This window comes from Ailuropoda melanoleuca, chromosome 16, assembly GCF_002007445.2.
Source record: "Ailuropoda melanoleuca isolate Jingjing chromosome 16, ASM200744v2, whole genome shotgun sequence".
NCBI lineage: Eukaryota > Metazoa > Chordata > Mammalia > Carnivora > Ursidae > Ailuropoda > Ailuropoda melanoleuca.
This window is the reverse complement of record NC_048233.1, coordinates 72,066,654-72,091,095: the sequence shown is the minus strand read 5'-3', so window position 1 is coordinate 72,091,095 and position 24,442 is coordinate 72,066,654. Positions and strand designations below refer to the sequence as shown.

Here is a 24,442-nt window from a genome sequence, read left to right as displayed (position 1 = left end):
TCTCCTATTCTCTCATAATTCTGTTGACAGAGTCCCAGAAGAATACTTATTTTCTAGAATTGGGTAACAACTTACACTTTAAAAAAAGAATGCTTACCTTCTGAATCTCATAAGTTGGCAAGACATTCCTGGTTGGGTACTTCAGGGTCCTTTAGGATTAGTTATAACAAAGAAATGCCACAAAAAAATTGAGAGGCATCAGAGCTTTGAAAGAGCCAAGTAACTAGAGCTCGTCAAGCAGAACTAATGGAGGGTCATGTAGTTCTGTTAGCCTTAGAGCATAGTGGCTAAGAGCCCAGATGAGCTGGACTAAGCGAGTTCCAATCCTATTTCTACTACTTACTAGCTGTATACAGCAGGGCAAGTTACTTTTACTCTTTTTGTGTATCAGTTTCTTCATCTGCAAACTGAGCTTCATGGTAGTGTCCACTTCACAGAGTCGCTGAGATTCAGTGTAAGAGGTGAGACCCTGGCCTAGCACATGGTGAGTTACTACTGTTGTCTCTCTGGAAAGCTACAAAGGAATAAATTATCCCAACGTCATCTCTCTCACTGAGGCCTTCGAGCTACAGCCTAACTCAATCTCTGGTAAGAACAACTGGCTCCAGAAGTCATCAGGGGATCTGCCTCATTTCAACTGCCAACGTACGTGCACGTGTATGTGCATGCAAGAGATGACGACGCAGCACAGAGTTCGCTTCTATTGGGCTTTTTAAAAGAAAGAGCAATTAATTCAGATTCAATTGCTTGGCATATCTGAATCCTAAAATACTTAGCACATTTAGAATTTGCCTCAGTCTGCTCTGTGCTCTCTGAATTCACGGCCTTATAATATGAAAACAGACCACAGGTCCTCTGTTCAGTTAAATCAACGCTTACCTATCTGCACCCCACAATGCGTGTTATGTTGCAACATATTAAAGGCTTGCTCCAGTCTTCACCCAAATTTTTCTTGCTTGAACATACTTTTTCCCCATATAAGAAATAAGTATAATACTCCTATGCTTCCCATTATAAAATGATTTTTTCTAAGACATAAATAACAAATTAATTTATAATGGGAACTAGAATTTGAATTTTATGCTGTTGAAGGCAAAGTAACAGATGTTAGAAAAACGGCCTTTGTGAACAGTGGAATATTCTAAAGATATTCCTACTATCTCTGTTCTAACAGGATTATATTATACTCTAAAGTCTCCTTTCTTAAGCCTATAAGAAAAGTTACCTTACAGGAGGCATTCTGGTACATTCAACTAAATCTAAGGTACCTGGGTGGAAAATACAGGTAACACTGTCCCCTTAATGGACATGAGTGTTCTACAGTATTTGTCTTTCTCCCTAACTTTCTACTCAACTGCACTCAAACTATGCAGCTATATAACCTTTTTTTCCCTGTATATAGGTTAATACTGTGACTGTTTTATTATAATTTTAGATACCTCATAACTTCATGATATTTATTTCCCTAGTAAGAGAATCTTTTAGAAAAGGTAATAAAGGGGCGCCTGGGTGGCACAGCGGTTAGGCGTCTGCCTTCGGCTCAGGGCGTGATCCCGGCGTTATGGGATCGAGCCCCACGTCAGGCTCCTCTGCTGTGAGCCTGCTTCTTCCTCTCCCACTCCCCCTGCTTGTGTTCCCTCTCTCGCTGGCTGTCTCTGTCTCTGTCAAAAAAAAAAAAAAATCTTTAAAAAAAAAAAAAAAAAAAAAAGAAAAGGTAATAAAATAAATCATGAAGTGAATAGAAGTATATCTTTCAGTCGCTCACCATGCTATGCAAAATTACTTTAAAATATTAGCAGGAAATGTTAACTATGGGGGACAGGTGGGGCTTGGTACCACACGAAGTAATAAGTCTATCTGACAAAGAAAGAAACCTTTCTGGGAACAGGTATCTTTGATTTCCACCTCCAGAGGTTGTGACAGAGGTCCTGTAGACCTGGTTCCAAGAACATTCCACAGTATGAATTCAAATCCGGCCTTAGCTACAGCCTTTCCATACACACTTGAGCAAATCAACTTACTTCTCTGTGTCTAGGTTCTTTATCTGAAATGAGAGGACTCCTAGGGCACAGCACTAGTGAAACCACCTTAAAGAGGGACACTCAGAGCTCCCTGGGTCTGGGTGAAGACCTAGCTTGCTGATGACTGCGCTTGAGACAGCAGTGAGGCTGCCTCACCTCCTTTGCCCTGTGCTGCCCTCTACTTAGGCAAGACAAGAGAAATCATTTCAACAGAAGTATTGGCTCCTTAGACTTGTTCTCATTCAGCAATTACTGCCAAATGAAATTCTTTGCAGGAGGTTTAAAGTAATGGTTATGTACCAACTGACCTTAAAAGTGCAATGCCAGATAGAAAACAGACCATATTAAAGACTTGAAATCAGCAACTTCAGAATTACATAGGCTTTCCCTCCTGGTGAGGTGAATGAGTCAGAAGCAAGTTTAAAAAAGAAAAAACTAAGAAAAGTCTGTGACCTCAAATACAAGTGTGTGTGTGTATGTGTGTGCGCATGTGTGTGTTTTCTTTTTACTACATATTACAGGTCTGACCTCTATGCTGGGGACCACTTGGTCCCACATAACGGAAGGGCAGTCTGCTTTGCCTGCGGATTCAGAGCTGCACTGGTTTTTGTAGACTTATATTCCCAGCCTCCTTTTAGAGGAGAAAAATGAGAGCTGGGTGTAAATCTGGCCTGTTTTCCCATGTGGCCCTCTCTTAAGTGACTATGGCATAGAGGACAAAGTCAGGGCCATCTGAGACACAGACACCGTAACCTGTGGACTATGGAAGAAATGACTCCAGTGATGGAATCCAAGCTCTCAGTAGCTACTGTTTCCTCCAGAAATGTGAAGGATCAGATTCAATCTCTAAGGAAGGGCATTTAAACATTCACCAGAAGTTCACTACGAAAGATTTTCCATGCAGAAAGTATATTGAAGAAAGCAAGTTAACTGCCACAGCTGCTAGTAGTAGCCGCCGTCATAGTCTTAGTAGTAGTCACAGTCACAGTATTAAATTGAAATCTCTGGTTTAGTTCAGCCGAGGCAAATTTGTTTCAAGCAAGTGCGCTGGGGAAATAAACCCAACAGGTTTTCTCTGACTTACTGATTTATTCATAAATGATAATTTTTCCACGAGGGTCAACAAGGACATTTGTTTGTAACTTTCATTAATAACAGTGCATACAGGGAGTGAGAGAATGCAGGCTATAAGACATGTCAGCTTCTGGTGGACAAGAAAGACAATACGATTCCTTTCGTCTTCTCCCTCCTATGGTATGGGAGCTGCAGACCTTAAAAGAAGATCTGTATCTATATATGTGTATTGAGTGGGGGTTTGGTGTAAAGCATTCTGGGTAAATGGTGGGTGGACACAAGTTAATTACTCTTTATTACTAGGTATTCTCAGTAGTTCAAACTTGAAAAATCAGCCATTTAAGTACATTCTATGTGCCAAACAATGGGGAGGGGTTGCAGAATGCATGGGGGGCTAGAGTATGAAAACGAAAAAAGGACTGTTCCCTGCTCTGAATGAGCTGAGGAAGTCTTGTAGGAAAGTTGTGTCTCATACACAAATAACTATGATGGCAAGACACGGGAGCTGAAGGAGAGGAACAGGTAGAATGATTAGCTACAGATGACTTATAATTAAGGGGCTGGGTAAGGCATCTGGCAGAAGTGGGCCTTGAAGGATGGGTAAGATTAGGATTTTTGTGGAGGGGAAGGGCATGATGGAGGGTGAGAAGGAGGAGCTGCAGAAAACAACATGAGCAAACACATGGATCCAGGAAAGTGGGATGTGTGTAGTAAAGAAAACAGGCTATCCACACTATCATCCTTGTATATTACGGTTTGGTACAATTTCCAATGACTTTGCCAGAGGCAGAATGATATTAAAGTTTTTATGTGGTCAGTGAATTTAAATTCAGCACATCTATTTGAGTCAACCCCACACACTTGAGTTGGTTTCACCCAATTCTTAATACTTAGAATAAGCCTACAAACAGGTGGTAGGGGGAGAGGCTTGGATTTCCTAGCTACCCACAATCTTGGGAGTTTATCATTTTTCTCTCCTTTCTCCTGCTCCAAGTGAATGGTCACCTCCTGATGTTGAGGAAAGGAATCTAGAAGGAAAATCAATAGATCTTAACTCTGGTCCTCTTCCTCAAAATGCAAATGGAGATAGCACAGTGATAGCGCAGTGGGGATGGGACCTACTATCAGAAGCACTTAACTTGTTGGGCATATCAGGCTTGCCTTTTTTCCTATTGCAAGGGTATTATGTTAGGTCAAGGCTAATAAAATCTCAAAGGCTACTTGATCTTTTTTTATTCCCCAGGGTAAGTGAATTATAAGGATGTCTTTAAATGAGAACTCAAGACCCTAGTTATTCCAGAATCAATAAGGACTTGAACCTAGTAATATCTCATAGGACTCAGATGTAAAAACAAAGAGCGTTAGCAATTGTCCTTTTCACTAGTACGGGCAGTGAGTATGATACTTAAACCAAGGTTGTTGTTATTTTTTTTTTAAAGGCCACTTACATCCCTCTACCATAGAACATTTTAAGTAGGGCCTTGTGGATTTCAGAAACAAAGTTCCCTAGTTGCCTGACTGTAGACACCACTTCGTGTGTATGGGATTAAGACAAGCACTTTGATTAGAGCATATCTAACTCTAAGCATACGTAGCCAATGCACTAAATCAAGTAAAAAGCAGGGAGAAATTAATGGTGCTATCACACTTTTTCCTTTTGCATTACGTCACCACACGAAAGTCACCTGGAGACATTCACCTCAGTGGCTGCTTTGCACATAACATAGTTTCTAAGACCTTACTCTTTTCCAATTTTTAACATTTATACTTTTTGGGCAGTGAGAGAGGTGGTGAATTGTTTCATTTTTTTGTTCATGTTAGATTTTTCCCTAGCAACGTTTTACATTGTCAAGGGAAACATGGCTGTGTTATTATAGGTGCAGCAGGAATAGGAACATTTGATCAACACCTGGTACACTATCAACTGCTATTGACCTCCAGCCCTTTTTCCTGAAATTTGATATGCTCATTTTTTAAAAAATAATAATCACTTTGGATATGTGATCTGACTGGGTTATTAATCAATGCCCTATATTTTGGCAATTTTTGAATGGCAAATTTAGGCTTGTTGTTATAAAAAGCAATTAAATGAGAAGAGAAATCCAAAGCTGTGGTCTTTTCAATAGCTACGAAATTTGATTTAAATTTCTCCTGCATTTTCAAGATCATAACCAAATAAACCTTAGTGGCTAAGAAAAAGTAAGAGATTACTGAAATTTTCTTACTCAAAGAGCACAGTTTAGTATGAAATACATTTGACTACTAGGAATAACACTGCTGGAAGAAAAAAGGGGGAAAAAACCAAAGCCAGCGTTCCATATACACATATATATGCCAGGTATCCTCAGTCATATGTATTTTAAAACTAACTAATGTTCTTTTGTAGTGATTATCAGGTTCAACTGCTTTATTTCCACCAGGCCATGAAACTGAGCAGAAATCATTCAATGATTACATTTGTGAAGGGGTTTAAAGACTTAGTGCCCATTGTGTTAAACAAACATTTCAAAACTGGGAATTCACTTCAACTAGTCAGCTCACAGCACACATAAAGAACTTACTGAGGCATAAATCATTTAAAAAAAAAAGCTCGTTCTACCAAAGTAGAATGGACTTTGTGTGTGTTTGTGTGCGTGTAAGAGTTCTGCAATTAGAATCATCTTTTTGAATGGGGAAGAGTCATGCAAATGCTTGCTATATGAGATGGCAAAATAGCTCTAAAAACATCAGCAAGAATGAACGGAAGTTGAAATTTAAAAAGACAGCAACCAACGACTTGCCTTACAGGATTAGCTGCTTTCAATTCTTATCAGGAACTGATCTACAACTGCAGTGACAAACCATACTAAAAATATCTTGTTCAATAATTAGTGAGGGCTAGATTAAACAGACCCCATCTTGCTCATTCTTCCTATTTTCTTGTAGGTGTACAATTATTTTGTCCATAGTGATATGAGTGTAGGAAATCACAGTAAGCTCCTGATATACAACGGAGCCTATATACAAAGAAAGATGTCCAAATACAACTTTCCAACCCTATGTGTTTGTAGATAAGTGATCATAAAATATGATTAATGATGCCATCCAGTGGGTATCCTCAAACTATACATAGAACAGAAAGAAGGCAGAACTGTGTTCTAAACTTAATTTAGTACCCAAAAATACAACTGACTTCCTTTTGGAGACTCAAGATAGTAACCCTAATACTAGTGGAGACCATGTGTACACCTCAAGTGTTAAGCTCTGTAATTCAGAGATATAAATTTATTTTTAGATCAATGAATTAAAGTATGCCATAACTAACAACCTTCAGTGCCATCCCATCCTCACTGATGTCAGGCAGTGCTACGGAAATATCTATAGTGACAGCTCAGTTGCTACCCTCAGTCTCGGTCCTCCTGGAGCATCACAGACAAGAAGGCTGCAGTGATTTGGTCCAACAGACCATGGAGAGAGAATAAAACCACCTGCTCTGTGTATACTACATGCCGAGGCTTGGCATACCCTCCTGATAAATGCCCTCTTGCTTCGCTCACCTGGCAAAATTTTCTGTTTATTTCAAACATAGTTACTTTTTCACTATTTCTAACAGGTGAATCTAAAAAAACCTTCCTTATTTGTATCCTATTATTATGTTTCTAAAGAATGTTTCTTGATATCATTATCTACTTGCTTTAAAGTTATGTTAGTCACTGAGTCACAGGCTGAAACATGAGTTGTAGTTTAGAAACTATGCCAATAGCTCTGAGAGTAAGAGCTCAGTTTAACACTTCTATTATCCTAAGCTTTATTTTTGTTGTTTTAGTGTAGTTATCTCCCATTTTACAGAAAATACTTTTGATAAAATGAAGTCACCAATGACTTTCTAAACTGTGAAACGCAGAGCCTTCTACACTATCCATCTACCACTACTGTTGTGANAGGAAGAAGCAGGCTCATAACAGAGGAGCCTGATGTGGGGCTCCGATCCCATAATGCCGGGATCACGCCCTGAGCCGAAGGCAGACGCTTAACCGCTGTGCCACCCAGGCGCCCCTACATAATGTTTTTCTTAAAATGGATTCAGTTTAATCTTAGATCATGTCTAAAGTGGAAATCAGTACCACTTTTCATATATCACAGTTTGATGTGCTAGTTACACATTTTTCCTAATGCCCATCAGAATAAACCATAAATACTAAAATTATTTTTTAAGTTTTTTTAAATACTAAAATTATTTTAAAATGTTAACCTAAGTCCTACCTGAAAGCTGGTGCACCTCTAGCGATATCTGTACCAGACTTGGGGAACCACACCGAACAGACTACTACTGATTTCTTCTTCCTTCTCAAACCCTCTGTTCTTCTGACCTTCAGGACCTAGCTCCCCCTTGGCTTCCCAATACCCCTCTACTCCTTCACTGGCTCTGCTCCTTAAATGCTAGTACATTCTAGGATTCCATCCTTGGTCTTTTCTTCTTACTTTGCACATTCTCTCTGAGGGAGCCAGAGGCATCTCTAGATGAACATGTCTATCACTGAACTTATTCTCCAGCCTTACATCGATGCATAAATGATTTCTTTTCCATATTCTCTAATTAATGACATTGACATTTATTCAGTTACCAAAGTTAGAACTTCTCTGGTCAACTCACATTCTGAGTCTACTGTTTTCAGCCTTTTTGTCTCAACATTATCCACAACACCCTCTGCTTCTCTTCACTCTGATATGACAACTAGCCTCTCATTGCACTGAGAAGCATGCAAAAGTCCACATCTATACCTATATATTGTCCCTGCTCCTATCTCAAGACAACCCCTACCCTACATTTGTGCCTCAGATGCTATTCCCCATCTCTTCAAGAACTTTGCTTCGATAATTAGCTTCTTTTTTTGCATCTTTAATTTCTCCTTCTTTACTGGATCAGTCCTATGCAAACATACTGCAAAATTTTCTATTTTAGAACAAAACCCAAACCAAATTTATCTTTAATCCCATATCCCTAACTTCCATCCCATTTTCTGCTTCTCACTATAGCAAAACTTCTTGGAAGAGTTGCTAGCCATCTCCACAAATCTCCTTCACAGCCCACTTCATACAAACTTTTAGAAGACTGCCAACAACCTCCATGTTCCTAAATCCAATGGCTTATTCTCTGTCCTCATCCAACTCAGCCTCTTGGGATGTATCCACGTGGTGCAGCAATAACGATATAACTGATCACTTCTCAAAACATTTTCTTCATTTCTGGGACAAAATACTTGCCCGATGTTCCTACTGTCTGGCTGGCTGCTCCTTTATTGTTCTTTCTCTTCTCAACCTCCTAATGTTGACTGGAATGCCCTAGTAATTCATTGTTGACCTACTTCCTTTTTATAATAACCACTGAGGTAACTTCATCCAAGCTCATGATTTAAAACACCACTCCTAAGCCCATAGCTCACAGATTTTCATCTCTAGCCTGGGGCTCTCCCCTGACCATCATGACACTCATATAACTAATTGCCTGCCTAACACTTGCCCTGAAACATTTAATAAGCAATGCAAACTTAACATTTACAAAACCAAACTTGTTTTTCTCCCTAAACCTGCTCCTTCCTCAGCCTTTACTATCTCATTAAACAGCACCAATAGTGATTACAAATCTCATTAAATAGCACCAGTTGCTCAGGTCCCAAATTTAGGAGTTACCCACGACCTCTCTTTCCTTCATTTCCCACATTCCCTCCGGTAGTGTCTTGTTGGTTCTATTTTCAAAAATGCATCCCAAATACAATGACGGCTTCTCACTTCCTCTCCCTTCACCTGGCTGGTCCAAACCAGTATTAACCTACATTTTTGCAACAGCATCCTAATTGGCTTCCTGCTCCTGCCCTTACCCTATCGCAATCTATTTTCAACAGAGCAGCTAGAAGAAACCTGCTAATGTGTAAATCAGATCATTTTTCTTATCTGTTCAAAACCTTCCAAATCATACATCTTTCTCTTAGAATAAAATCCCAAATTATTAGAATGGTCTGCAAAGCAGTACAGATAAGGTTCTATCTTCCTCCCATTCATCTCTGTTTTCATCTAAGTCCACTGCAACCATGTAGGCCTTCTTGCTGTTCCTTGCAAAAGCTTTGGCAACAACTATTCTCTCTGCCTGAAATGCTCTTATGCTATCTGTCTGCACGGCCTAAACCCTCACCTCCTTTAAGTCTTTACTCCAGTGTCACTTTCTCAATGGGGCCTCTTTGAACAATCCAGTTTGAATCTCACCTGATCTCCTGCTCTATTTTCCCTTTAGCATTATCTTCCAACATACTAAATCATTTCTTTATTATATTTATCATCCGCTCTGTTTCTCTCCACTAGAATGAAGCTCCATAAGACCTGGAATTTTTTTTCTGTTTGGTTTCCACTTCCTAGAATAGTGGCTGGCAGACAAGAGGTAATAGTTGGATGAATGAATAACTAAGCCACACTCAGTTTCCTTTAGTTAAAAGGAAACCTTTTGCTGCTTTAGAGGTTATATCCACCATCAAATTTCATTTCTCTTAAATATTATTTGGCTGGGTTAACAATCTATCGTAAGTAAACAGTTGTGCAAAGATCTTAGTCAGGGACCAACAGGCTCATTCCTCAAAAGAAAAAAAACAACTTTTTGCATGTAGGACGAAAAGTTCACATCACAAACCAGAATGTATTTAAAAACTAAAATGAATAATTTTATATTTAATGTCTTTCAGAGGCTGAAGTGTAAAACCACCAGCTATCAGAATTTTACTAAAAAAAAAAAAAAAAAGGATTGGATTTACTGTCCTAAGTTCTTATGAAAACCAAAGGTAACCATTTTGTTCATGAAAGCTAAACACTGGGAATCTCAAAAGATAAATATTACCTACTGAGATAATAATGCAAGTATAGCCACCAGATCTGTATACAATCCAAGGCTATGAGGCAATCTAATGACGCAAAATTCAGAGGAGACAAAGGTGACAAGCTAAACCGAAAGGGCCTGTTTTAGGTGTGCCTTTAGGGTTATGACTGCCCCCCCAAAATCTAGTTCAGGTTCATGTTTTATACAGGGAGCTATGTATCTCTTTAAAGTGATGACATAAAAAGTACAGTGGTTATACCACTTTCACAAAAAATGTATCAAGAATCTACAAGTGTGAATTATTTCAATGATAGCAGTGGAATGGGTTATGACTTGTTGCAAGTAACAGGAATTCTGCACAGGAACCACACTGGCCTTGGAAGGCAGAGGACTCAGATGTCAGTCTTGGCTCTACCACTGAGTGACACTTGACTTGAGTAACTCATAATCTTTTCTTCTCAATTTACAGAAAGGGGCCTTTACTTATTCCCCCTCTACCACATAGATACTTGTCAAAGGATTACCTGTTAACCAAATAATTAAAGCCCTTTTTAGTAAAGAAATATAAAAATCTAAACACATTCCATATAGACAGTTACATTTGGCTTTGTTGTAGGCAGATGCTTGCATTTTAGGATTTTGAAAGCTGTAATAAATTAACCAAAGTTTTAATTCTTCTTACAGAAATAAATGGAGGGAAGTTAACTAGTAGCATATTGAAAATGCTATAAAAACTGGATCTTTAAGACTGTATCTTGTTCTTTAAAGCAGACATCTTCATTAATTTTTATGAAGAATATCATAAAGCCAAGGTCCTTAATTGCAGGTGGCATATGCTGGATAGTCCACAGGAGGGCAGCAAAACGCAAGATTTCTTTTTCTTCAAAATCTAAACTCCAGGTAAAATTGCTTTAAGCCACAAGTTATAAATCTACAGAAATTTAGGTCGGAGAACATAGACTAAAACCACAGGTAATGAACCAAATTGCAAAAGGAGATATGATTTAGGTAAATAGACACTATAAATGCATAAACACTGTGATGACCACACAGTTGTAATTCTTCTACACACTGCAACAGATATTAAAGCTCATGTACACGATTTGGAAATTCTTTTATTTTTTTTTCTCTAGTGGTGAAAGCTTCCATATACATATTATAGAAAAACCTGCATGAAATTCTAAGCATACCTAGATATTAAAGTCTGAATTCTACTGTACAACACTGATCCATCATTTCTAAAGATCTGGGTCAGTATTTTCAACTGGGCATGTATCTTAGGGAATTACGAAAAGACCAGAGATATCCTGGGTTAGATGCTTAATTGTATTCAGCAAATACAAATGCCATTGTCAGTGGCATACGTGTAAGCATCTCATGTAAATCAAGTCTAATAAATATGACCTGCCATTGGTCTTATGTTTTCTAACAAAAGAAAAATAATACTGAATGAAAAATACTAAAAATAAGGTAAAATCATACATATCGGAGACATAATGATAATAATAGTAATAATAATAATGATAATAAAATAATCTAGACTGCTTTAGTAGTAGAAAAATATCTTCGCTAGATATAATTTTTTGATTTGCAGATTACTGAAGTTGAAGGAAAAAGTATTTAAAAGATATTTTGGAGTAATAAATGCTTGGAAAATGCATTACATGTATTTCTGGACTTCTCGACAGATTCAATATTTAATCATTCTGCTTATATTGTTATTAAAACTTATTTTCCATTTTTGGCCCTTAGAGAAGATAATCATTATTACTTCATGAAATTTCATTCTTTCTGATGCCTTTATTTTCTCCAATTAAAAAAAAAGTCCTTTTTTTTAGTGTTTGGCACTGAAAACAACTTACTTATACTCAAAGCACTGGAAGTTTATTTAACAGATTCCATTTTACTTTAAAAAGGGCCAAGTATGTTGTTATTGAAGAATGGGTTTGTTAAAGTGGCACATTCAGTTCTATTTAAGTTAAATCAAACGGTAAAATAACAAACCAATAAATGTGGTAAAACAGCATGTATTTCAAAACTGTCATAATAAATGTTTAATCAAAACTGAAAGCACTAGCTTCTCTTTTAATAGTCAACTCAGAGTTGACAATTTAAAAAATCAATCTATTAAGTTTTCCTTCCCAGCATCCTTGAAATAGGGGTGGTGATAGAAAACTACCTATAAAAGAGAAGAATTTATTAAAAGCTATTCAAAGGAGAGAAAGAGAGAGATGATGTCAGGTACTAGCTATATAAGAACATATACAACTAATACACGGCAGTCAATAAAAGTTTGGAAAAACTGTCTGATAAGTAATTATGCATTGACACATTTTTTAGCTATAAAAGCCTTTACAAGTGGAAACGTAAGCATAGTGATTATGTATTTTTAAGTTGAATGAATCAGTATTGAAAGGTAACAGAATACATTACCTGTGCAGATATTCCAAGAAACATACACTGAAAATCTGTGTGAAAAATTCCATGATTACGTATGAAAAGAAATAAAATACTGGCTTATGTTAATACACTGCCTACAATTTTATCATTAAGTTCATATTACCCAAGAGTCTATACTATATTACAGCTGCTGTAAAAATAGTTGCTAACATGGATCTTTAAAGAAAATAATTTGTTGAAGATTAACAATAGTGGTCGGAAAAATTATTAAAGAAACATTTTCTAAGGGTAATTAGCTATTTTTGGTCTTGAAGAAAAGCTTATCTGTAAAGCTTTAAAATGGTAGCTTTTCAAAAAGACTTTCATAACAGAACGACTTAGGTTGGGACAAGGTGGGTTAAGGGCAGCTGGAATTCTTCTTTAATAAAAATCAATATGAATTCCTTAATTACTATATGGAAAAAGAATCATAAACCTTGTTGGTATCTTGAAAAGTTCATACTGTCATAATAAAAACTTCAGACAGGGACGCCTGGGTGGCTCAGTTGGTTAAGCAGCTGCCTTCGGCTCAGGTCATGATCCCAGGGTCCTGGGATCGAGTCCCACATTGGGCTCCTTGCTCAGCAGGGAGCCTGCTTCTCCCTTCCCTGCCATTCCCCCTGCTTGTCGTATCTCTCTCTCTCTCACAAATAAATAAATAAAATCCAAAAAAACCCAAAACAAACCAAAAAACACTTCAGACAGATAATGTCTCAGACAAGCAGGATAACTTATGAAGCTTATTTCAATATTGCAAAAATCTAAAAGCAAAAGGCAGACAATCATCTGAAGGTACAGAAATGCTAATCGTTATTCAGAGGTTTTTCTTTTTTTCCTCAACCATTTAGTAAAGCTCAGAAACAGGAAATGAAATTGTGTTTTCAAATATAAGAAGCTCATGGTTTCTGTGGAGATACCTGTTGCTTTGAAGTTTCAGCTTTACAAAGCTGGAACTCTGCAAAGCAACTGCGACTGTACAGGATTCCTGTGGAAACAAGTAATGCAAAAACACTGTCAAAGAAAAAATCAATACTGAAATGAACTCAGTATTAATCAATGAAGTTGAAAACTCCAAAAATGCTATAGCATACATTTCCATCAGGGGGTACCAGTATTTAGCAGATGGTGGACTCTCTCCTAAAATAATTAACCACAACATAAAAGGGGCTAAATTAAAAAAAAAATTATTAATGAGCTGTCTTTGAAACAACTAAAAAAAGTATTCCCTCTTCCCAAGTCAAATTATTATTATTTTTTATTGTATTGGATCTGGTAATAATAACTGTGGCATACCTGGACAACTAAATACTAAGATACTACAACTTTGTAGATTTGTTTCAGGTTATTAGTTTCCTGGGCTAGTTGAAATTATGCCCTGGGGAAAAAGTTCAAGACAACTGAATTCCTTCTCTTGACATGAGTGACAAATAATAAATTTCAAGAAACTGAAATCCTAAGCAAAAGCATGTAAAGTAATATTAACGAAAAGGCTTTTTAGAAGAGGGTCACTAATATACATACAAAACTCTTCTTTCCAATAACAAAGAAATCAAGAGAGGCGAGGGAGAGGATAGCAGGTAAAGTAAATATGAGACTATTAATAAAAACAGCTCATCAAAAAAAGTAAAATTCTGTTTACAAGGCTATTGATAGGTAATCTAAGGAATTTAAAAGACCAGAACATATTTTCCGGAATTAAGTAAGAAGATAAAGATCCATAACTTGCACCTTTAAGGTCAAACTACTTTGTATTTATTATGAATTTCTAATGGCTTACTTTTACCCACATCTATCATGTGATAAGGATCTTATTTAATCCTACCAACAAATCTAGGGGACAGATTTTTCCTCTCATTTTATTGATGAGGACAGAGTTACTTTACTGGGATTAGAAACAGTAATGGCAGAGCAAAGGCTCAAACATGAATCGGTAGGACTCTGTTGTGTTGCTCAACTATGCACCGTGGCATGGCTAACACACTGTCTTAGGCCTTCAGCATCCATGCAAGAACTCTGGTTTAGACTGTGCTCAGTACTGATCCACAACTGAGCTATGGAGCATGCTGCTACTAGATTTTTGGTTTCTTCACTAAGAAATTGGGCTCTGATACTTAAAAATGTAAACACTACTTACTACTTACTGCCTGTCATTTCATTAAGATCCTAAGGCAGTCTAGTACAGTGAATCTGGAACACCAGTTTGAGGGATGTTTTCTTCCTTAAGTGAAGGAGAGGGACTGATAGTGCTCTGCTTGAATATTACAATCTGATCTGAACATTAGCAAAGCACCCATGGTGCGTTCTACAACAGCAAGGTTCTGAGGATCCACATTTATGTAAACCTCACCTCTCATAACTCAAGTCAAACTTTTTTTATTCTTGTAGTGAAAGTTAAACAAGTAAATAAACATAATGGAAACCTTAAGGAGTTCTAACTGATGAATTTACAATAGTTCAGATAGATATTAACGCAAATATTTTTTTACCCAGATGGACACACTTATGCACATGCATACACACACACACACACACACACTGGTGGCTGTGAGAGAAAGTGGAAGAATGCAAGAAGATACCCCTTAATGTCAGGTGACTACTTTAAAGGTGCAGTCAAGATCTGGAGCATCTTCACTGAAAGGCGAGGGGGTATATTTCAGTGAATGAGGATCAAATCTTCAAATGCTTCAAATCTTATTGTAGATTATCTTTATGGACAGAAAATATATCCTTTACCATTAATACCGGTCATTAAAAAACATCATAGATTTTGGGGAGAGAAAAAAAAAACCCTCAGTCTATCAATCTCAGTTGAATCTACTTTAGTCAGCCTTTTTCAACTACGGTTCTAGGAGAGAATTAAGCACAATACCCTACAGCATCTATATAGTAAGTAATGAATTAATTCCCTTCCTATGTATCTAGAATTATACTAGTGATGTAAAATCCCTGGGAAAAACTGAGAAAGTAATTTTCTGTGTTCTGTTGATCAGAATAGGAACCCTGGTTGAGCTCATTATTTTGCCTGCATTTAACAGCTGCTTACCACTGCAAACAGAAGAGGTGATGTTGTATAGAAAAGGATAGAACTGCATACAGCGTATCAACTTCAGGCTGTTTTCACATTCTGGGCATTTGGTAGTTAATTTCAAAGCCTGTCTAAAGGCCTCAAGTGCCCCACTGATATTCTTCAGAGCAAGGTAAGCATTTCCCAGGCTCAAAAAGGTCAGGGGCTGAAAAGAAGAAAAAAAAAATCAGAAAAATGTTAGTGAATTAATATTTCCTGAGAGTTACAAAACTTTTAAAGTATATGTCTTTTGGCTTCTTTTAGGTTATCTCATAATAGTTAATGGCTAACTGTCTATTTTATTTACGTGAGCCAATTCTACACTGTAACAAATATAAATTTATATTTTACCTTTTTACTAAAATAAAACATAAAGTGTGTAATATATACTAGTCTTAAGTGTACAGCTCAATGAATTTTTATATATATATATATCCTCGTAACCACCTCTCATCTCAAGATACAAAACATTTAGAATGTTTCTAATACCCCAAAAGATTCCCTTGGGCAACCCAACCCCAATCCCAGATGTGACCAGTGTTGTTATGTCCTATCACTGTAAATTAGCTCTGCCTGTTCTTAAACTTCATATATGTAATCAAACAGCATGTTCCCTTCCATGTATATATAATCTATACCCTTTTATAGATTCTTTCACTCAACACAGCATGTAAGGTTTAAGAAACAATATTTTTTTTTGTGTATCAGTAATTTATTTTTTTTAGATTGTGTAATGTCTACCATGTGAATACACATTGTTTGTTGTTTATTGTTTGTTTATTATTCTCCTACTGAAAAGCATCTGGGCTGTTTCCAGTTTTGGACTATTACGAATAAAGCTACAATGGACATTCTTGCCACTACTTTTTGATAGAGGTATGTGCTCATTTTCCTTGGATACATACTCAGCAGCGGGTCTCAAAGTAGGCATACATTTGGTTTTATGAGATACAACCAAATAGTTTTTCTTTTTGAAGATTTTTATTTATTTGAGAGAGAGAGTACGAGGGGGGGTAGGGGCAGAGGGGGAGGGAGAGGGACAAGCAGACTCTGAACTGAGCGTGGACCCTGAGGCAGGGCTCAATCCCACGACCCTGAGATCACAACCTGAGCCAAAACCAAGAGTCGGATGCTTAACTGATTGTGCCACCGAGGCGTCCCACAACCAAAGAGTTTTCTAAAGTGGATGTACAAATTTACACTCTTACCAGGAAGTATGAGAATCTATTGACTTAGTACTGTCAGTCTTTTAAATTCAGCTGTTTTAGTGAGATTATGAAGTAGCTCTCAATGTGGTTTTAATTTGTATTTCCTTGATTAGCAAAGGTGTTGACTATTTTGTCATGTGCTTATTGGCCACTTGGATATTCTCATTTCTGAAGTGCCTGCTGTTTTCCCCATTAAAAAAACAAACAGGTTGTCTTTTTCTTACTGATTTGAAGGAGTTATTTATAGATGTACTAAATATGGGTCCTTTGTTGGAAATATTTATTGCAAATCTTCTCCCAGTCTGGGGTTTGCCTTTTATTCTCTTACTGGTATCTCTGATAAACAGAAATTCTTAATTTTGATGAAGTGTAGTTTACATACATATACATGTATATGTATATATAAAAATGTATATTTACACAAATACAAATTTTACAGTTAGTGCTTTTTAAAATCTTTGCCTAGTATAACATCATGAAGACCTTCTCTTTTTTTTTTTTTTTAAAGATTTTATTTATTTATTCGAAAGAGACAGAGACAGCCAGCAAGAGAGGGAGCACAAGCAGGGGGAGTGGGAGAGGAAGAAGCAGGCTCATAGCGGAGGAGCCTGATGTGGGGCTCGATCCCAGATCGCCAGGATCACGCCCTGAGCCGAAGGCAGACGCTTAACCGCTGTGCCACCAAGGCGCCCCATGAAGACCTTCTCTTATGTTTTCATCAAGCTTTATTGTTTCATCTTTCACATTTTGGTATATGATCCACCTCAAATTAATTCTGTGTATGAAGTATGGTAGGAGTCAAGGTTCATTTCGTTTTGCACAGGGATATCCACGTATTCCCGCACTACTTACTCAAAAACCAATAGGTGTCCCTGCCTGAACTACTGGTGTGCCTTTGTCATGAATCAAGTTACCATATTTATGGAGGCCTAGTTCTAATTTTTCTATTGTGTTCTATTGATATGTTTAAGTATCTTTGTGCCAACACCATATTGACTTAATTACAGCAAGTCTTGAAATCTAGTAATAAAAGCCTTCCAACTGTTTTTTTCCCCCCCTCACCTGCGAATTTTCTGGCTATTCTAGATCCATTTCTGTGTAGGATTTTAGAATCAAATTATCCATTTACACATACATACACATGCAATTGCCAGGGGTTTAGGATTAAATCTATAAATCAATTCTGGCAAGAACTTACACCTTAACAATACTGAACCTTCCAATCCATGGATATAATGTCTCTCCACTTATTTAGGTCTTTGTCTTAGCAATAATTTGCAATCCAGTATAGAAATCTTATGTATCTTCCTTTAAATTAATTTCTAGATATATGATTTTTATGCTATTATAGTTTTTGTATTCTATTTTCCCATTATTTGTTGAGACTGTTTTTATAAGCAGCCCAAAGTATTCAGTTTAAGTCATTTTAGTTGAAGTACACGTACTGTGCTTGGTAATTTGTATTTGCTTATGTACAAGTCATTTATTCTACACTTATTTTATCATTAAAAATACTTTAAAGGATCTAAGAATGTATTATTTTTCAAATTATGCAATATATCCCTACGAAAAGCAAAACCTATGATTTATCTAACTACTCACTTTTTTTTTTTTCTTCCAACTACTTGCTTATGATTCAAGCTGTTAGGTCATCCACAATATCTCACTATAACCAAGCCAACGTGTACAAAATATTCCAGGTTACAGAGGCATAATCTAAATAGCTCTCAGATTACATTTAAAATTTTACTTAGTGGTTTACACCCAGACGCAAAATTAAATCCCATGTTTAGATTTCAAAGTGTCTTTATATTTTTACATAAGGAAACAAAGTGTTTATTCCTATTACCAGAATGATGGTTGTACAAATATCTTATATTGAGATAAACTAATTAGTATTTTGGGAAAAAAATGAATTTTCGTCAGTTCATCCAGAAAATAACTACTAAGTGTTTACCAGTGTTTTAGATACTGGGGACACAGCAGAAAATAAGTCCCTGCCTTTGTAGATGTTTTAGTCAAGCGTCACAAAACCATGCGGGTTTCACACAAGTATGAGAAGAATGTAATGGAGAAGAGTTTGGCTAGGAAGAGATGTTAAATAGACCAGAGTGGGGGAAGGGAAAGTCTTACTGAGTAGTTAGTATTTTAAAGGAATTTAAGATGATGAAGTGAGTTATGAAGAATCTTGGTGAAGTATTCCTAACAGAGAGAACAGAAGGTGCAAAGGAGCTGAGGCGGGAGCATGCCTAGTATGTTCAAGCAACTGCAGCGGTAAACGAGATTAGAACAGAATGAGCAAAGGCATGACTTCATGGGGATGAGGTCAGAAAAGTAAGGAGGTCATGTAGGACCTTCTACACTATTATAAATTCTTGTCTTTTACCATGAGTTACATGGAGAACCACTGCGGAGATCTGAACAAACGACAACATCTGACTTTTTATAAGGATCTTACTGATTGCTATGAATAGACTATAGGGGGACAAATGCCAAAAGCAGAGAAGTTAGGCAGGAGGCTAATGAAATACTTCAGGTAAAAGATAATGGTATATTGGATCAGACAGCAGTGGAGATGATGATAAACAGTGCAATTCTGGGTGTATTTTGAAAATATCAGCAAGGTTAGTTAATAGACTGAGTTTACCCTGAGAGAGGAAAAAAGGTGTGAAGGATGGCTCCAAGTTTTTGTCCTGAGCTACTAGCTTTACTGTTTCCTGAAATGGGAAAGACAAAGGAAGACTGGAACAATGTAAAGGAGTTTAGTTTTGCCCTTTAATTTTAAAGCGTGTTTTAGACATCCACACGGAGATGGTCAAGTAAGCTGCTGGATAAAGGAGTCTGCAGTTCAGAGCAGGTGACAGGTGATTCAAGAAGGAAATGAAAGGGTTCTCAAGATGTGCTGCCGGGACAACCCCATGTCTATGTGATATGAACTCTGATGAATGAACTTTGATTCCCACTTCACATTACAAAAAAAATTTAATTTGAAATGGATCACAAACCTAAATGTAAAACCTAAAACCACCAATTGTCTAGAAGACAACACAGGAAAATATTTTAGTGTATTTGAGTCAACTACTTAAAGACAAGTAATAGACAAAACAGAACTAATTGTTTTCAAATTTCTTGTGAGGAGACCTTAAATCTAACAATAAAAATCAAGAGAAAAGATGGCCAAATGGAAGGGTATTTTTAAAAGATAAGACAAAAAGAGAAAATATTTTTTAATGTATGATGGAGTTAAAGATTTTGTATAAAGAGTTTGTACAAAATTTAAAAAACCCTAAATTCTAACAAAATGAGCAAAATGCATACACAAACTTTTACTTTAAAAATACAGTTAGAGGGATGCCTGGCTGGCTCAGTCTGTGAAGCATGTGACTCTTGGTCTTGGGATTGTAGGTTCAAGCCCCGCATTCAGCGTAGAGATTACTTAAAGAAAAAAATCTTCAGAAAAAATTAAAATAAGAAAATAAAAATACAATTAAAGGATAAAGAAATTTATGTTATACAACACAGGAGTGAAATTTTTAAAGTAAACTTGTTTTACAAATGTTAAGTCAGAGGCAGCATGACATGGCCAAAGACTGTGAGCTCTGTGGCCAATCTCCCTGAGTTGAAATAAATCCAAGTTCCGAGACTTTTGGTTAATCCCTTTGCCCCTTTCTTAATCTAGCAAATGGGTAAATCCTATCTCACAGGGCTGGTGTGAGGATTCAGTGAGTTATCACATGTCAAGCGATCAGTATGGTGCCTGGCTCTAGTAAACAATAATAAAAGTTAGCAGTTAGTTCAATTGCCCAATTCTGGCAAAGCTACAGATGAAATGAATACTTCTCGACCTTGATGATGTCAATACATATTGGCCCAAATCTTTTGGTAGATGTTTGGCATTTTGTATCAAAGCCATCAAAATACTCAATTGCTTAGTAATTCCACAGCTAACAATCTTTCCTAAGAAAATTACCTGGAATGCAGAAAAAGCCTTATGCAGAAAACCATTATTGATAATAGGTAAGCACTGTCAGCAATCTAAACATCCAGCGACAGAGGAGTAAGCTGTGGTATGCAAATTCATAAGCAGCCATTACTGATGGGTACTAGAAACTATATGGTGATAAAACTTTTTTATATAGTAAGTTTTAAAGATCACCACTGCAACAGTGTCGCAACACTATGAAATATTAGAATAGAAGAAACTTAGAGGAATTATTTCCAAATGTTGATAATTAGGGGGAGGGTGCTTGTTGATTAAGGTGTATTTTTGTGGGATCTATTCTGATACACTAACTTATCTTTTTATTATTATTGTAGCACGATAGTATTTCACAACTGAAATTTTAGTGTAATTTTCAAATACAGAAAGGCAATTAATCTCTAAAGGAGCTCTTTTTTCTTCAGAAGAATACTGCCTCATTGCCTTGGCTGGTGGCAACAGAAAGTGAAACAAGTATCGGGGGAATACAGCTGTGCTGAGCCTTCCCTTTGGGGGCCCAATCATCACATCCCATATATAGCATCTGCTCACTGTACCTGCACCTGGCCCACAGCAAATATTTGACAAAGATCTGATATGCTTCTTTGGCACCAGGCCTGTTGTACAGTATAGCAATTGTAAACTTCAGCTTAAAATCTACTTGTGAATTTGTGTATTTCAAGGGAAACTCTTAATAGGCAATATTTTCTTCTCATACTTAAAAAATTAGTTCTGCGATATCATGAATAAACCTAAACCACTCATGCACACTGCTTTTAAAAGTTTTTTTGGAGGGGCTCCTGGGTGGCTCAGTCCATTGGGCGTCTGACTTTGGCTCAGTTCATGATCTCAGGACTGAGCCCTGAGTTGGGCACCCGGTTGGGTGGGAGCCTGCTTCTCCCTCTGCCTCTGCCCCTCCCCCTGCTTGTGCTCTCTCTCAAATAAATAAATAATATCTTAAAAAAAATAAATAAAAGTTTTTTGGTTACAAAACTTACAAACATTTAAACCCTAGGTATAAGAGCAATTTAATTGTTTACTTATAACTTTCATCAAACCTGAGATGTCATCAACTGTAACATGTATCCTTATTTCAGAGATGTTAAAATACGAAAAAAGTAGTTGTATGTTAGAAACTATGAACTAGAGTAATTAACTACACAGCAGTGATTAACTCCATGGGCTGCATGTGGGAGGTTCAGGGCACAAATATTAATCCATCTAACTATTCTTATCAATGCAACCTTTAAACTGTGTTCTGGCTTGGTTGGTATAAAGATATCTATAAATTAAAGATATAAAACAGTGTAATATTAAGAAGCAGGCATACTGTGATGAGTAGGATAAAGAAAGAACCAGATGTTTCAGACTGACATAAAAAAGTGGCAGTATATTTTTAGCAGCTATGTCATTCTTATGTAAACATAAGTTCCTAAAAATAAATTAACCACATAATTATAAATTTCACTCATTTAAAATAAAGAAGTGACACAAAACAAGAGAACTACAGGCCAATATTTCTGATGAACACAGATGCAAATATCCTCCACAAAATACAAGCAAACTGAATCCAACAATACATTAACAAAAATCATTCACCACAATTAAATGTGATTTACCCCTGGGATACAACGGTGGTTCAATATTCACAAATCATCAATGTGCTACATCACATTGGTAAGAGAAAGGACAAAAACCATATGATCATTTCAATAGACACAGAATAAGCATTTGACAAAGTACAACATCCATTCATGATAACAAGTCCTCAACAAAGTAGGTCTAGAGGGAACATACCTCAATATAATAAAGGGCATATATAAAAAACCTACAGCAAACATCACCCTCAATGGGGAAAAACTGAGAGTTTTTCCCCTAACATCAGGAACAAGACAAGGGTGTTCACTCTCACAACTTTTATTCAACATAGTATTGGAAGTCCTAGCCTCAGCAATCAGACAACAAAAAGAAATAAATGGAATCTAAATCAGTAAGGAAGAAGTAAAACTTTTACTATTTGCAGATGATGTGATACCACATATAGAAAAGCCTAAAGACTCCCAAAAAATTAGTAAAACTATCACATGAATTCAGTAAAATCATAGGATACAAAATCAATGTGCAGAAATCTGTTGCATTTGTACATACTAATAATGAAGCAGCAGAAAGTGAAATTGAAAAAACAATCCCATTTACAACTGTACCAAAAATAATAAGATACCTAAGAATAAACCTAACCAAAGAGGTGAAACACCTATACTCTGAAAACTGTAAAACACTGATGAAAGGAATTGAAGAGAACACGCACAAATGAAAAGACATTCCATGTTCATGAATTGGAAGAAAAAATATTGTTAAAATGTCCATACTACCTAAAGCGATCTACACATTGAATACAATCCCTATTAAAATACTAACAGCATTTTTCGCTGAACTAGAACAAAAAATCCTAAGATTAATATGGAACCAAAAAAGACTTGAATAGCCAAAGCAATTCTGAAAAAGAAAAACAAAGCTGGAGGCATCACAATTTCAGATGTCAAGTTACATTACGAAACAGAATGGTACTGGCACAGAAACGGATATATAGATCAATGGAACAGAATAGAAAACCCAGAAATTAACATACAATTATATGGTCAGTTAATCTTCAACAAATGAGGACAGAATATGTAATGGAAAAAAGATAGTCTCTTCAACAAATGGTGTTGGAAAAACTGGTCAGTAAATAATAAAATTGGACCACTTCCTTACACCATACACAAAAATAAACCGAAAATGGATTAAAGACCTAAATGTGAGATCTGAAAACATAAAACTCCTAGAAGAGAGCAAGGCAGTAATTTCTCTGACATCAGCCATAGCAACATTTTTATAGATAGGTCTCTTGGGGCAAGGGGAATAAAAGCAAAAATAAACTATTGGGACTACATCAAAATAAAAAGGTTCTGCACAGCGAAGGAAACAATCAACAAAGCTAAAAGTCAACCTAAGGAATGGAAGAAGATATTTGCAAATGACACATCTGAAAGAGTTAATATTCAAAATATATAAAGAACTGATACAACTCAATACTCAAAAAACAATCCAATTACAAAATGGGCAGAAGACACGAACAGATATTTTTCCAAATATGATATCCAGATGGCCAACAGACACATGAAAAGATGGTCAATATCACTCATCATCAGGGAAATACAAATCAAAACCGTGATGAGATACCACCTCACACCTGTCAGAATGGCTAAAATTAACAACATGGGAAAAAACAGATGTTGGCAAAGATGTCAAGAAAGAAGAACCCTCTTACACTGTTGGTGGGAAAGCAAACTGGTGCAGCCACTCTGGAAAACAGCATGGAAGTTCTCAAAAAGGTAAAAATAGAGCTACGCTATGAACCAGCAATTACACTACTAGGTATTTACCCAAAGGCTACAAACATACTGACTCGAAGGAGCACATGCACCCCGATGTTTATAGCAGCACTATCAACAACAGCCAAATTATGGAAAGAACCCAAGTGTCCACTGACTGATGAATGGATGAAGAAGATGCAGTCATCTATATGGTGGAACATTACTCAGCCATCAAAAAGAATGAAAGGTTGCCATTTGCAATGACATGGATGGAGCTAGAGTGTATTATGCTATGTGAAGTAAGTTAGAGAAAAGACAAATGCCATATAATTTCACTCATGTGGAATTAAAGAAAGAAACAGACAAATATATGGGAAGGGGAAAAAAAGAGAGGAAAGCAAACCAAGAGATTGTAGAGAACAAACTGATGGTTACCAGAGGGGAGGTGGGCAGAGGGATG

The 24,442-nt window shown here is 36.7% G+C and overlaps 1 protein-coding gene across 2 annotated transcripts in view; it reads right to left on the bottom strand.

Annotated features, from left to right (window-relative positions):
- Nucleotides 1-24,442, bottom strand: part of TTC17 (tetratricopeptide repeat domain 17) — a 116,031-nt gene that overhangs the window by 45,472 nt on the left and 46,117 nt on the right. For both annotated transcript variants that reach the window (XM_034645705.1, XM_011235878.3), the window contains exon 16: nt 15,419-15,605. In XM_034645705.1, coding sequence (XP_034501596.1) covers nt 15,419-15,605 — 187 coding nt within the window. The remainder of the gene's footprint in view (nt 1-15,418; nt 15,606-24,442) is intronic.